General features: G+C 39.3%; 1 protein-coding gene and 1 long non-coding RNA gene across 2 annotated transcripts in view; one reads left to right on the forward strand and one right to left on the reverse strand.

Annotated features, from left to right (window-relative positions):
- Nucleotides 1-16,583, reverse strand: part of GREB1 (growth regulating estrogen receptor binding 1) — a 264,014-nt gene that overhangs the window by 140,712 nt on the left and 106,719 nt on the right. The window contains exons 3-4 of the mRNA XM_053709674.1: nucleotides 12,162-12,278; nucleotides 9,746-9,922 (exon numbers count right to left, since the gene is read on the reverse strand). Coding sequence (XP_053565649.1) covers nucleotides 9,746-9,922; nucleotides 12,162-12,278 — 294 coding nt within the window. The remainder of the gene's footprint in view (nucleotides 1-9,745; nucleotides 9,923-12,161; nucleotides 12,279-16,583) is intronic.
- Nucleotides 1-16,583, forward strand: part of LOC128656029 (uncharacterized) — a 40,384-nt gene that overhangs the window by 15,287 nt on the left and 8,514 nt on the right. The gene's annotated exons all lie outside the window — the stretch shown is intronic.

Raw genomic sequence — 16,583 nt, forward strand, 5'->3', positions numbered from 1 at the left:
TAAGGATGACGCCGTGGACCGGACACACCTATGTTGGAGAAAATTAAAACAATTCAATGCAGCATAGTATCATATTATCACAAAGCAAATGCATATACTGTATACAGAAGAAATAATAAAAGCAGAGTCGCCACACTAAGCTTTAAACAATAAATAGAAAAGTGGTTTAAAAAGCATTCAAGTGGAGAGGTAAAGAAAAACTGCTTGCCTGGCCAGGTCTGTATTCCTCCCCACCGTTTTAGGGCCCCTCCCCTTCCTCACCTGAAGGGGAGAAAGGGGAGGAGCCCTGAATCGCGTAGTGAGCATATATATATATATATTCATATAGCTATAGATATATAGTTTACAAAAATATAATCATATATATATAGGAATATATATTTAAAAGGAACAGTAAACCCACAAACTAATCTTGTATAATTCTGCACATAGTGCAGAATTATATAACATTAGATTAGCGCCAAGTTTATAAAACAAAAGATTGCAGATATATTATATTTCAAAATGCAATTTTACTGATCGCCGCTCCTGACTCTACTGAGTGGGTCTTAATTTGCATAAGCGCATCGCGGGCACGCTGTCTAGTCACAGCGCCATTAAACTGAATGTAGCTCGCTCCCGCTACCAGACCAGAGCGATGCACTTATGCAAATTAAGACCCGCTCAGTAAAGTCAGGAGCAGCGGTCAGTAACATTGCATTTTGAAATATAATATCTCTGTAATCTTTTGTTTTATAAACTTGGCGCTAAGCTAATGTTATATAATTCTGCACTATGTTTTCCCCATAGAAGCCAATGGAGCAAAAAAAAGTGGATTAAAAAAAACCTAACACCCTAATCGCGTGTAAACCCGATCACATATTCTCAAGTGTACTAACCCCAGATGAAAAATATGAATATTTCACATTCCATCTATTTATTCATAAATATATATTTCTACTTATATCTTATAGTATTTTGGTACAATATGTATCTATAACTATATGTATAGATGATTATATATATACTGTATATATATATATATATATATATATATATATATGTATAGATCTATATAGATCTATATAGGAATAAATCTATTTATAAATACTAAGAACTTAATCCCCTATGTGAAGAACATTGGAATGTCACATATGTACAGTAAATGCATAGTTAAAACCATTATTTAATATGAATATTGCATAAATATGATTTTTCATGTTTTCATCTATTTGATTGCAATGGGGTCCAATGCCCTTACATATATGTCTAGATACGTATACATATGTATTTATGTGTTTATATGTGTATATATGTCTGTAAATACATGTATACAAACATAAATACATATGTATACACATATAAACATATAAACATATATATGTAAGTATCTCTATGTTAAAGACCATTGTCTGCCTTTTTTTTTCTAACACCTGAGACCTCATATCTTCGAGCCCTTATAACTTTTTTTGTGCAATTTTTTTTTATATTTTTACTAGATATTGTTTTTATGAGTGTAACTGTACTTTTAAATGTATTTTTGATGTGTTTTGTCACACTTGTTTCGCAAAACAGTTAACCAGAGCTCTGAGGATGCGATAATCATTCTAGTGTAAATCCCGATTGCGCTCACACATTTGCGTTTACTTTCAACTTGTAATACAATCGCTAAACCAGACGCGCACAAACACCCGCGATAAACCCCTTTTTAACTTTTAGCACTCCACTCGTAATCTGGCCCAATATTTGCTAATGTACCTGAATGTAACACATTTATTCCAAAGATTATGATTTACCCAAATCACAGGCTACTGTATTTCTGATTTTGATTATTCATTATATATAGGGAAAATGTGTTTCTGATGTTCTTGTATAGGCTCAGCATCTAATATGCTGTTTACAAGCTAAGAATTCCGCTAGCAGCCCGTGTTGTTTAACCCTTACCTGCACTATGAGTGCTTGTCAGGGGAGACAGAGGATATTCGTGTAAACTGGTTAATTGCAGGAAATGGGGAGAGCATAAAACACTGGGCTGAAGAAGTCCTATTGGTGGCTCTGTTCAAACTTTTATTTATTGCTCTTTTGTGCTTTTGTTTAGAGGACAATTCGTCTAAATACTTCCTTTGAACTAATTACAAAGGCTTTCAAGTCTCAGACTGGTCTGGATATAACTTGGCATTTGGTGCCTCTCAGTATAATGCTGAAAAAAAAAGTCAAGACTTTTTTGAATAATAAAATAATAAAACAGGGTTGTTATTACTTATTTTCTCAAACTGTTACGTGTTTTTACACTGCAGACACACTTAATGTACATTGTATGTTAATGTGTAATTTCTGACTGGGTATTGAAAGCGTTATGGCAACTGAGGGGGCTAAAACACTGCAAAAATCATACAAGTTATCAACAATCACACACAAGACAAGGGAATTCTACTATTGTATTGATTTAAAGAAACATTAAACTAAAATGTATTTCTTCTTATTTTTTTTTTAAGTATGTATAGGGAAAATAATACATCTTTTACAGTCCAAGGACATACCACTAGTAAATCCTCTCAAGTATTGTTTATTGTATCACCCTAATGCCATTTAGGGAGAGGTATAAATGAGCGTGTGCACTGATGAAGTCATCAGTGTGTAGAATGTTTGCAGGGTTAGGAATCCGTGTACTGTAGTGCGCACTCAAACTATTCTTAACTAGAAGAAAATGTTCTCAATTTTCAGAGTTAAAGGGACTTAAAAGTGTAAAAAGAAAATGCTGTAATATGCTCAAACATTATTTAACTATTATTGACCCACAGGTTGATTTGTGCTGCAGTGTGAGAGGTGAAATCGATGGGGTGCTATGGGCTGAGTGAGCAGGGTCAGACTGGGAATAAAAAGCTCCCCTCAAAAAATATGAAGACTAGCCCTGTTTTCTGTTGAGTCCGTAGAATGCACACGCCCAATTATTCTCAAGCGGATTCCTGGGATACTCACTTAAAATTTTAAAATTAAATTATATTAGTTTGTGATAAACAAATGCCAGATTGTTGTAATATAGGTAACCTGCAACACAATTTCTTCCATGCAAGATCCAAGATGGTCGGGAGGTCGTCAGAACGATATTAAAGGGATAGGAAAATCAAAATTAAACTTGCATGATTCAGATAGAGCATGTCATTTTAAGACACTTTAAAATTCACTTATATTTCCAAATGTGCTTCGTTCTCTTGGTATCCCTTGTTTAAAAAGAATAAACACATATCCTACACTAATTGGAGCTGCTGCTGATTGGTGCCTGCCCACATTTCTCTCTTGTGATTGGCTTACTAGATGTGTTCAGCTAGCTGCCAATAGTGCAATGCTGATAATGAAGCAAATTTGATAATATAAGTAATTTTAAAAGTTGTTTAAAGTTGTATGTTCTATCAATCTCAAGAAAGAAAATGTTGGAAGTTCCTGTCCCTTTAACTTGTAAGTATGAAGAGTTAGAGCAATATTACTGAATAAATCAAATTTGCTTTTCTGCGTAAACAACTGTATCAATTCCATTCATACACACATTATAACCTCAGGTAAAAACAGAATTTATGTTTACCTGATAAATTACTTTCTCCAACGGTGTGTCCGGTCCACGGCGTCATCCTTACTTGTGGGGATATTCTCCTCCCCAACAGGAAATGGCAAAGAGCCCAGCAAAGCTGGTCACATGATCCCTCCTAGGCTCCGCCTACCCCAGTCATTCGACCGACGTTAAGGAGGAATATTTGCATAGGAGAAACCATATGGTACCGTGGTGACTGTAGTTAAAGAAAATAAATTATCAGACCTGATTAAAAAAACCAGGGCGGGCCGTGGACCGGACACACCGTTGGAGAAAGTAATTTATCAGGTAAACATAAATTCTGTTTTCTCCAACATTGGTGTGTCCGGTCCACGGCGTCATCCTTACTTGTGGGAACCAATACCAAAGCTTTAGGACACGGATGAAGGGAGGGAGCAAATCAGGTCACCTAAATGGAAGGCACCACGGCTTGCAAAACCTTTCTCCCAAAAATAGCCTCAGAAGAAGCAAAAGTATCAAACTTGTAAAATTTGGTAAAAGTGTGCAGTGAAGACCAAGTCGCTGCCCTACATATCTGATCAACAGAAGCCTCGTTCTTGAAGGCCCATGTGGAAGCCACAGCCCTAGTGGAATGAGCTGTGATTCTTTCGGGAGGCTGCCGTCCGGCAGTCTCGTAAGCCAATCTGATGATGCTTTTAATCCAAAAAGAGAGAGAGGTAGAAGTTGCTTTTTGACCTCTCCTTTTACCAGAATAAACAACAAACAAGGAAGATGTTTGTCTAAAATCCTTTGTAGCATCTAAATAGAATTTTAGAGCGCGAACAACATCCAAATTGTGCAACAAACGTTCCTTCTTTGAAACTGGTTTCGGACACAGAGAAGGTACGATAATCTCCTGGTTAATGTTTTTGTTAGAAACAACTTTTGGAAGAAAACCAGGTTTAGTACGTAAAACCACCTTATCTGCATGGAACACCAGATAAGGAGGAGAACACTGCAGAGCAGATAATTCTGAAACTCTTCTAGCAGAAGAGATTGCAACCAAAAACAAAACTTTCCAAGATAATAACTTAATATCAACGGAATGTAAGGGTTCAAACGGAACCCCCTGAAGAACTGAAAGAACTAAATTGAGACTCCAAGGAGGAGTCAAAGGTTTGTAAACAGGCTTAATTCTAACCAGAGCCTGAACAAAGGCTTGAACATCTGGCACAGCTGCCAGCTTTTTGTGAAGTAACACAGACAAGGCAGAAATCTGTCCCTTCAGGGAACTTGCAGATAATCCTTTTTCCAATCCTTCTTGAAGGAAGGATAGAATCTTAGGAATCTTAACCTTGTCCCAAGGGAATCCTTTAGATTCACACCAACAGATATATTTTTTCCAAATTTTGTGGTAAATCTTTCTAGTTACAGGCTTTCTGGCCTGAACAAGAGTATCGATAACAGAATCTGAGAACCCTCGCTTCGATAAGATCAAGCGTTCAATCTCCAAGCAGTCAGCTGGAGTGAAACCAGGTTCGGATGTTCGAACGGACCCTGAACAAGAAGGTCTCGTCTCAAAGGTAGCTTCCAAGGTGGAGCCGATGACATATTCACCAGATCTGCATACCAAGTCCTGCGTGGCCACGCAGGAGCTATCAAGATCACCGACGCCCTCTCCTGATTGATCCTGGCTACCAGCCTGGGGATGAGAGGGAACGGCGGGAACACATAAGCTAGTTTGAAGGTCCAAGGTGCTACTAGTGCATCCACTAGAGCCGCCTTGGGATCCCTGGATCTGGACCCGTAGCAAGGAACTTTGAAGTTCTGACGAGAGGCCATCAGATCCATGTCTGGAATGCCCCACAGCTGAGTGACTTGGGCAAAGATTTCCGGATGGAGTTCCCACTCCCCCGGATGCAATGTCTGACGACTCAGAAAATCCGCTTCCCAATTTTCCACTCCTGGGATGTGGATAGCGGACAGGTGGCAGGAGTGAGACTCCGCCCATAGAATGATCTTGGTCACTTCTTCCATCGCTAGGGAACTCCTTGTTCCCCCCTGATGGTTGATGTACGCAACAGTTGTCATGTTGTCTGATTGAAACCGTATGAACTTGGCCCTCGCTAGCTGAGGCCAAGCCTTGAGAGCATTGAATATCGCTCTCAGTTCCAGAATATTTATCGGTAGAAGAGATTCTTCCCGAGACCAAAGACCCTGAGCTTTCAGGGATCCCCAGACCGCGCCCCAGCCCATCAGACTGGCGTCGGTCGTGACAATGACCCACTCTGGTCTGCGGAATGTCATCCCTTGTGACAGGTTGTCCAGGGACAGCCACCAACGGAGTGAGTCTCTGGTCCTCTGATTTACTTGTATCTTCGGAGACAAGTCTGTATAATCCCCATTCCACTGACTGAGCATGCACAGTTGTAATGGTCTTAGATGAATGCGCGCAAAAGGAACTATGTCCATAGCCGCTACCATCAACCCGATCACTTCCATGCACTGAGCTATGGAAGGAAGAGGAACGGAATGAAGTATCCGACAAGAGTCTAGAAGCTTTGATTTTCTGGCCTCTGTCAGAAATATCCTCATTTCTAAGGAGTCTATTATTGTTCCCAAGAAGGGAACCCTTGTTGACGGAGATAGAGAACTCTTTTCCACGTTCACTTTCCATCCGTGAGATCTGAGAAAGGCCAGGACGATGTCCGTGTGAGCCTTTGCTTGAGGAAGGGACGACGCTTGAATCAGAATGTCGTCCAAGTAAGGTACTACAGCAATGCCCCTTGGTCTTAGCACAGCTAGAAGGGACCCTAGTACCTTTGTGAAAATCCTTGGAGCAGTGGCTAATCCGAAAGGAAGCGCCACGAACTGGTAATGCTTGTCCAGGAATGCGAACCTTAGGAACCGATGATGTTCCTTGTGGATAGGAATATGTAGATACGCATCCTTTAAATCCACCGTGGTCATGAATTGACCTTCCTGGATGGAAGGAATAATAGTTCGAATGGTTTCCATCTTGAACGATGGAACCTTGAGAAACTTGTTTAAGATCTTGAGATCTAAGATTGGTCTGAACGTTCCCTCTTTTTTGGGAACTATGAACAGATTGGAGTAGAACCCCATCCCTTGTTCTCTTAATGGAACAGGATGAATCACTCCCATTTTTAACAGGTCTTCTACACAATGTAAGAATGCCTGTCTTTTTATGTGGTCTGAAGACAACTGAGACCTGTGGAACCTCCCCCTTGGGGGAAGTCCCTTGAATTCCAGAAGATAACCTTGGGAGACTATTTCTAGCGCCCAAGGATCCAGAACATCTCTTGCCCAAGCCTGAGCGAAGAGAGAGAGTCTGCCCCCCACCAGATCCGGTCCCGGATCGGGGGCCAACATTTCATGCAGTCTTGGTAGCAGTGGCAGGTTTCTTGGACTGCTTTCCCTTGTTCCAGCCTTGCATTGGTCTCCAAGCTGGCTTGGCTTGAGAAGTATTACCCTCTTGCTTAGAGGACGTAGCACCTCGGGCTGGTCCGTCTCTACGAAAGGGACGAAAATTAGGTTTATTTTTTGCCTTGAAAGGCCGATCCTGAGGAAGGGCGTGGCCCTTACCCCCAGTGATATCAGAGATAATCTCTTTCAAGTCAGGGCCAAACAGCGTTTTCCCCTTGAAAGGAATGTTAAGTAGCTTGTTCTTGGAAGACGCATCAGCCGACCAAGATTTCAACCAAAGCGCTCTGCGCGCCACAATAGCAAACCCAGAATTCTTAGCCGCTAACCTAGCCAATTGCAAAGTGGCGTCTAGGGTGAAAGAATTAGCCAATTTGAGAGCATTGATTCTGTCCATAATCTCCTCATAAGGAGGAGAATCACTATCGACCGCCTTTATCAGCTCATCGAACCAGAAACATGCGGCTGTAGCGACAGGGACAATGCATGCAATTGGTTGTAGAAGGTAACCCTGCTGAACAAACATCTTTTTAAGCAAACCTTCTAATTTTTTATCCATAGGATCTTTGAAAGCACAACTATCCTCTATGGGTATAGTGGTGCGTTTGTTTAAAGTGGAAACCGCTCCCTCGACCTTGGGGACTGTCTGCCATAAGTCCTTTCTGGGGTCGACCAAAGGAAACAATTTTTTAAATATGGGGGGAGGGACGAAAGGAATACCGGGCCTTTCCCATTCTTTATTAACAATGTCCGCCACCCGCTTGGGTATAGGAAAAGCTTCTGGGAGCCCCGGCACCTCTAGGAACTTGTCCATTTTACATAGCTTCTCTGGGATGACCAACTTGTCACAATCATCCAGAGTGGATAATACCTCCTTAAGCAGAATGCGGAGATGTTCCAACTTAAATTTAAATGCAATCACATCAGGTTCAGCCTGTTGAGAAATGTTCCCTGAATCAGTAATTTCTCCCTCAGACAAAACCTCCCTGGCCCCATCAGACTGGGTTAGGGGCCCTTCAGAGATATTAGTATCAGCGTTGCCATGCTCTTCAGTATCTAAAACAGAGCAGCCGCGCTTACGCTGACAAGTGTTCATTTGGGCTAAAATGTTTTTGACAGAATTATCCATTACAGCCGTTAATTGTTGCATAGTAAGGAGTATTGGCGCGCTAGATGTACTAGGGGCCTCCTGAGTGGGCAAGACTCGTGTAGACGAAGGAGGGAATGATGCAGTACCATGCTTACTCCCCTCACTTGAGGAATCATCTTGGGCATCATTGTCATTATCACATAAATCACATTTATTTAAATGAATAGGAATTCTGGCTTCCCCACATTCAGAACACAGTCTATCTGGTAGTTCAGACATGTTAAACAGGCATAAACTTGATAACAAAGTACAAAAAACGTTTTTAAATAAAACCGTTACTGTCACTTTAAATTTTAAACTGAACACACTTTATTACTGCAATTGCGAAAAAACATGAAGGAATTGTACAAAATTCACCAAATTTTCACCACAGTGTCTTAAAGCCTTAAAAGTATTGCACACCAAATTTGGAAGCTTTAACCCTTAAAATAACGGAACCGGAGCCGTTTTAAACTTTAACCCCTTTACAGTCCCTGGTATCTGCTTTGCTGAGACCCAACCAAGCCCAAAGGGGAATACGATACCAAATGACGCCTTCAGAAAGTCTTTTCTAAGTATCAGAGCTCCACACACATGCGACTGCATGCCATGCCTCTCAAAAACAAGTGCGCCACACCGGCGCGAAAATGAGGCTCTGCTTATGCTATGGGAAAGCCCCTAAGGAATAAGGTGTCTAATACAGTGCCTGCCGATATTCTTATATCAAAATACCCAGATAAAATGATTCCTCAAGGCTAAATATGTGTTAATAATGAATCGATTTAGCCCAGAAAAGTCTACAGTCTTAATAAGCCCTTGTGAAGCCCTTATTTATGATCGTAATAAACATGGCTTACCGGATCCCATAGGGAAAATGACAGCTTCCAGCATTACATCGTCTTGTTAGAATGTGTCATACCTCAAGCAGCAAGAGACTGCATACTGTTCCCCCAACTGAAGTTAGTAGCTCTCAACAGTCCTGTGTGGAACAGCCATGGATTTTAGTTACGGTTGCTAAAATCATTTTCCTCATACAAACAGAAATCTTCATCTCTTTTCTGTTTCTGAGTAAATAGTACATACCAGCACTATTTCAAAATAACAAACTCTTGATTGAATAATAAAAACTACAGTTAAACACTAAAAAACTCTAAGCCATCTCCGTGGAGATGTTGCCTGTACAACGGCAAAGAGAATGACTGGGGTAGGCGGAGCCTAGGAGGGATCATGTGACCAGCTTTGCTGGGCTCTTTGCCATTTCCTGTTGGGGAGGAGAATATCCCCACAAGTAAGGATGACGCCGTGGACCGGACACACCTATGTTGGAGAAACTCCTGATAAACATTCTGGAGAGGGGAACTACAAATTTCTGTGAAAACGGATTCCACCATATTCAAAAAATCTGTTATTTCAAAAAAATAAATAGGGCTTCTCCTTTTCTTGCACTAATATCAAAAGTAATGTGAGTCAAAGTGGTTTCTTTCTATACCCATTGTCATAGCACTGTGTAATATGAGGCCACTTTATAAATAAATAATAATCATTTTGCACACTTTTATAAAATAGATCTATAATGTCCATTTTAGTCTCATTTTGCCATTTCAGTCTGTTCTGTATGGACAGAAGGAAGTTTGAAACGTTGACAATATATAACATTAAAGACTTACCTAGCAGGGCATTTCTTCCATTATCATCTGGTAAAAACCTCTTGTCTACTGCGCACACTAAAATATGATCAGGCAAACTTGGTGACTTGGCTCCAACAAGTAAAAAACCAGGAGGCACTTCAAGCTGATCAGCGGAAATAGAGGCAAACCTCAGGTCTTTACCAGCCTGACAAAAGCCTGGAAAAAAAAGTATTTGGCCAAATAAAACAAGGTCCAGTAGATTGTAAACTTTCAAAATCTGAGCTCTCTTAGCTTGTTAAACAGTAAATCAAAGTGTATATATATATATATATATATATATATATGTGTGTGTGTGTGTGTGTTAAAGGATATTGGCTTAGACTAAGTAATAATTATAACAGCAACTTATATAGCTCTTTTCTCTGGGTTGGACTGCCCGCCTCAAGACATCTTTTGTTCTATCCAGCAAGAATAATTAAAGGTTAAAAAAAAAAAACATACAAAAGTTTTAGAATTACAATTATCCCTTCACTACAAACATTTTAAACAATTAATATTTTATAAAAATAAAATAAAAATAAAAAAAGCCCTAAACTGCATACTGTCTGCCAGTACTTAAGATGGTGGTGACCAGTGTGCTTTTGCAACAATCTGTCTTATGACTGCAGTAGTTGTGTGTAAATAATTTCAGTAAGAAACCAAAAGTTTGCAAAAAAGTTAATGATGTTTTTGTATGATCGTATTTGGCGGCAAAATAGTTTCATGAAATGAGCCAAAATGGGCCTAGGTCTGTTTAAATGGAGTGATAGCAAAAAATTCTCTACTACTTTGGCCAAGTGTTCCTTCAGGTAGTTAAGGGTTAATTTCTCACAAACGGTGAGCAGTAAAGATGTTGTAATGCACTTTACTTATTTATTTTGCCTGTTTGTCCAGTAATTTACTTCTGATAATTAAAGGGGCAGTCCACACAAAAATTGTTATTGTTTAAAAAGATAGATAATGCCTTTACTACCCATTTCCCAATCATTTTTGAGTTGAACAAAAATTCAATAAAAAACAGTTTTGTCTGCCGTCTTGCAATCGATTAACTAGGTAAGTGCAATATTGTTAAATGCATTAATGTGCTAAAACTGTTTTTCAACAGCCAAACACAATCCACCACTTGCCTTACTAGGAGACAACCTGGAATTAGACAACACTAACCACTGTCCTTTTGTGGGCAAATGTTACATTGTTTTGCAGTTTTTTATCTGATCATCAATGCTTAGTGACATATATGTTAAAGACTTAACTTGTGAAGTCTGCAATGTGCATTTCCAGTTCTTAGAAGTGGGAAAACCCCACATTTTCAAAATTAACTTACAGAACCAAATACATGATGAAAGTATATTGCACTATCTATAATTAGCTATTTTATATTATAATTAGGGTTGCACCGATACCATTTTTTTTATGACTGAGTACAAGTACCGATACTTGTTTTCAAATTCTCGCCGATACCAATTACCAATACTTTTTTTTAATGTCATGTGACAGTTTACCAAGCACTATACAGACTAATTATTTAAGATTCCTTCTTTATAATTATAAAAGGCTGTAATTCAGAAGACATTATGAAATAATAAAAAAGTTCACTGAACATGTTTATAAATAAAAAAATATTACAATAAAATATTACATTTAAATGGGTGATGCAATTGGGTTGTAGGGCTGTTATATAACATCAATCTGACATTTGTATGGAGGTTCGACTAAGTTTAACAGTCTTTCACTTTCCACACTACTGCATGGGGCAGAAAGATATTTTTGGGCCATTTTAGCCAGAGCTGGAAATCTGTTTATTAACTGCCCAGTACTTCAGGGGTTTGTCTGAACGAGGTACAGTGATTTCTCCTACAATAATACAAATAACAGCAATTTGTATTGGCAGAACAGTAGTAAACAATTTTTAGTTTAGTCTCCACTCCAGTTTAAAATGAAATGGGAACATGCAGTTTGAAAAAACGCCACAAGATAGCATATGGGTAGGAAGTGGAGGTATCGGTTTAAGTATCGGTGCATTTGCACGAGTACAAGTACTCATGCAAATACTTGGTATCGGTACAAATACCGATACTAGTATCGGTATCGGTGCATCCCTAATTATAATATAAATGTGCTACATGTTCCGTTAAAGGGATACTAAACCCAAATTATTTCTTTAATGATTCAGATTGAACATTCAATTTTAAGCAACTTTCTAATTTATTCCTATTATAATTTTTTTCTTCGTTCTCTTGCTGTCTTTATTTGAAAAGCAAGAATGTAAGCTTAGGAGCCGGCCTATTTTTGGTCCAGAACCTGGGTTTGCGCTTGCTGATTGGTGGCTAAATGTATGCTCTATCTAAATCATAAAAGAAAAAAATTGGGTTTAGTATCCCTTTAATGTTGTTATGGACATAGACATTTGACTTACCATCAGTAGAGCAGCATCCTTCTGGTGGTGGTTTGCTCTGATATGACAGAGGTGGGCTATTCGATCCAGAGCCTTCGTCATCTTCCTCATCATCCTCATCATTTTCAAGTCTTCCACCTAAAAAGAACATATTTAGCAAATTAACAAAGACAAACAAGTGCTGTTGAGAAAAAAACACCAAATACACCATCAGATATGGAAATAATGATGGCACCAGCAGAATTATCATTGTTTTATATATTGAATATAATTGTATATTCTTTTAGTCATAACATAGTCCTACATCCTCTCTCTAATTATTAAAAATGTTGTAAAATGGTATATAAATACATTTGTAATGATAAGACGAGTACTTCTACTGCTGTATCTACTAATACTAATAATAATTATTATTATTGCTATAATTAATATTAATTTGTATAACAACAAAAAAATCACTCTTTATTTTAAATCACAAACTGGCATTTTCTTCCTATATCATAAATATTCTAAATATTGTTGTGAAAACATTTAAACATTTGCATATCAAACCAACAAGAATAAATTATATAAACCATCACAACAATAATTCTAATACTGCAGCATAATCAATGAGTTGTAATTAAGTATACTAATATTCTGAGGAAAAGAATATACACTTAGGTCTCTATTTATCATAGTCTGGCGGACCTGATCCGACAGTGCGGATCAGGACCGCCAGACCTCGCTGAATACGGAGAGCAATACGCTCTCCGTATTCAGCATTGCAGGCTCGCCAGAAAGACGGGACATCAAGCTCCATTCGGAGCTTGATAGATTGGCCCCTTAATATTTTCAATTAGCAGGAAACACCCATGATTATAGGGAGGTGCATGCAATGTATTTAGTACCCCCTTTATTAAAGGGACACGAAACCCCAAAACATTCTTTCATGATTCAGATAGAGAATACAATTTTAACCCCTTAGTGACCAGACCACTTTTCAATTTGTTGACCGTCTGGGACCAAGGCTATTTTTGCATTTCTGTGGTGTTTGTGTTTAGCTGTAATTTACTTATTTACTGTACCCACACATATTATATACCGTTTTTCTCGCCATTAAATGGACTTTCTAAAGATACCATTATTTTCATCATATCTTATAATTTGCTATAAAAAAAAATACAAAATATGAGGAAAAAAATGGAAAAAAACACACTTTTTCTAACTTTGACCCCCAAAATCTGTTACACATCTACAACCACCAAAAAGCACCCATGCTAAATAGTTTCTAAATTTTGTCCTGAGTTTAGAAATACCCAATGTTTACATGTTCTTTGCTTTTTTTGCAAGTTATAGGGCAATAAATACAAGTAGCACTTTGCTATTTCCAAACCAAAATTAGCGATATGTATTGATCTAGGCCCATTTTGGTATATTTCATGCCACCATTTCACCGCCAAATACGATTAAATAAAAAAAAATGTTCACTTTTTCACAAATATTTTCACAAAATTTAGGTTTCTCACTGAAATTATTTACAAACAACTTATGCAATTATGGCATAAATGGTTGTAAATGCTTCTCTGGGATCCCCTTTGTTCATAAATAGCAGACATATATGGCTTTGGCTTTGCTTTTTGGTAATTAGAAGGCTGCTAAATGCCACTGCACACCACACGTGTATTATGCCCAGCAGTGAAGGGGTTAATTAGGGAGCATGTAGGCATACCCCCCAACTGTCCCGATTTTCGCGGGACAGTCCCGATTTTAGGTGTCTATCCCCCTGTCCCGGGTTGCTAGCCATCTGTCCCGATTTGCCCCAGGCATTTAAAAAAAAAAAAAAAAAAAAAAATTTTTTTTTAAATTCTATTGGGCCCATACTCAGAAGCAGCTGGCTTTGCTCTCACAGGGTTAGATACCTGTTAGATTCCCTGTGGAAAAGGAATGGTGTGTGGGTTAAGCAGGAGTAAGAAGGCTGTATACACCCTGACCACGGGTAATGGTGACCTCTCTAACCTACCTCTGGTAGTGATGATGTCTAACCCCTGATGATAATAGTAGCATGCCTTCAGTTTTATACAATGAGCAGTGCTAATACCAGGGTAACGAACAGTGGCAGCCGCAGACTGCCAGCTAATGTGCTTGCCAAACCCAGGACCCCATACAATGAATTACAGATACCCATATATGATGTAGTGTGTGTGTATCTATCTGTATCCATAACTGTGTGTGTATATCTGTATGTATAAGTGTGTATCTGCATGTATAAATGTATCTATGTAGTGTGTGTGTGTCTGCATGTATACGTGTATACTATGAAGTGTCTGTGTATCTGCATGTATAAGTGTATGCTGCATGTATAAATGTATGCTATGTAATGTGTGTGTGTGTGTATCTGCATGTATAAGTGTATACTATGTAGTGTCTGTGTATCTGCCTGTATAAGTGTATGCTATGTAGTGTGTGTGTATCTGCATGTGTAAGTGTATGCTATGTAGTGTGTGTGTATCTGCATGTATAAGTGTATGCTATGTAGTGTGTGTGTGTATCTGTATGTATAAGTGTATGCTATGTAGTATGTGTGTATCTGCATGTGTAAGTGTATGCTATGTAGTGTGTGTGTATCTGCATGTATAAGTGTATGCTATGTAGTGTGTGTGTATCTGCATGTATAAGTGTATGCTATGTAGTGTGTGTGTATCTGCATGTATAAATGTATGCTATGTAGTGTGTGTGTATCTGCATGTATAAGTGTATGCTATGTAGTATGTGTGTATCTGCATGTGTAAGTGAATGCTATGTAGTGTGCTACTGCGCATTTTTGCTGACTTTAAAGGCCAGAATCTAGAATATTAATGGTGAATGCAGAGAGCAGTTTTAAAGAATTTATTATTAAATGTCCAATTAAGATAACAATATTTAGCAATGTCTTTGCAAAGGCTAATTAAATACATAGCTCACATAGCCATACCAGTGGTTTGAGCTTGTGTTTGATTTGCTGCCTAAGCATATTAAAATATATGACTTTATTTAGAATTTTATTTATATTACTTTGGTCTTATGATTTTTTAAGCCCCGCCCACCACATTTCAATTTTTTTTGCCGGGGGGGGGGGGGGTGTCCCTCTTTTGAATTTTGAAATGTTGGGAGGTATGTGTAGGGAGCTTCTATGGTTAATTTTAGCTTTAGTGTAGTGTAGTAGACAACCCCAAGTATTGATCTAGGCTTATTTTGGTATATTTCATGCCACCATTTCACCGCCAAATGCAATCAAATTAAAAAAAACGTAAAAATTTTCACAATTTTAGGTTTCTCACTGAAATTATTTACAAACAGTTTGTGCAATTATGGCACAAATGGTTGTAAATGCTTCTCTAGGATCCCCTTTGTTCAGAAATAGCAGACATATATGGCTTTGGCGTTGCTTTTTGGTAATTAGAAGGCCGCTAAATGCTGCTGTGCATCACACGTGTATTATGGCTAGCAGTGAAGGGGCTAATTAGGTAGTTTGTAGGGAGCTTGCAGGGTTAATTTTAGCTTTAGTGTAGAGATCAGCCTCCCACCTGACACATCACACCCCCTGATCCCTCCCAAACAGCTCCCTTCCCTCCCCCACCCCACAATTGTCCCCGCCATCTTAAGTACTGGCAGAAAGTCTGCCAGTACTAAAATAAAAGGGATCTTTGATTTATTTATTTTTAAGCATATTTACATATGCTGCTGTGTAGGGTCCCCCCTTAGCCCCCAACCACCCTGATCCCCCTTAAAACAGCTCTCTAACCCTCCCCCTCTGCCTTATTGGGGGCCATCTTGGGTACTGGCAGCTGTCAGCCAGTACCCAGTTTGCAAAAACAAATGTGTTTTATTTTTGTTTTTTTCTGTAGTGTAGCTTCCCCCCCACAGACCAACCCCCACCCCCTGACTGATATTTTTTTCTCAATTGATTGCCCCCCTTTTCCCCACTTTTAATACAAATTTTTCTGTAGTGTAGCGGTTCCCACCAGCTCCCTCCCCATGCACGCGCCCGCCCCCACCTCCCCGTGCACGCACGCGCGTCCGTGCGTGCCCCCGGCCATCCCCGCCCACGATCCCGCCCCCTTCCACATCACTGAAGGAACATCGATGGCCGCCACCCGCCTCCCACACCGGCTCCCACCTACCAACAATACCAGCCATCGATGCCCGGTACAGAGAGGGCCACAGAGTGTCTCTCTCTGCATCGGATGGCTAAAAAGTGTTATTGCAGGATGCCTCGATATCGAGGCATCACTGCAATAACCGGAAAGCAGCTGGAAGCAAGCAGGATCGCTTCCAGCTGCTTTCCAGACCGAGGACGTGCAGTGTACGTCCTTGGTCGTTAACTGTCTTTTTTTTGAGGACGTACCTTGCACGTCCTCGGTCCTTAAGGGGTTAAACAACTTTCTAATTTTCTTCTATTATCTAATCTGTTTCATTCTCTTG

Source organism: Bombina bombina, chromosome 4, assembly GCF_027579735.1.
Source record: "Bombina bombina isolate aBomBom1 chromosome 4, aBomBom1.pri, whole genome shotgun sequence".
Taxonomy (NCBI): Eukaryota; Metazoa; Chordata; class Amphibia; order Anura; family Bombinatoridae; genus Bombina; species Bombina bombina.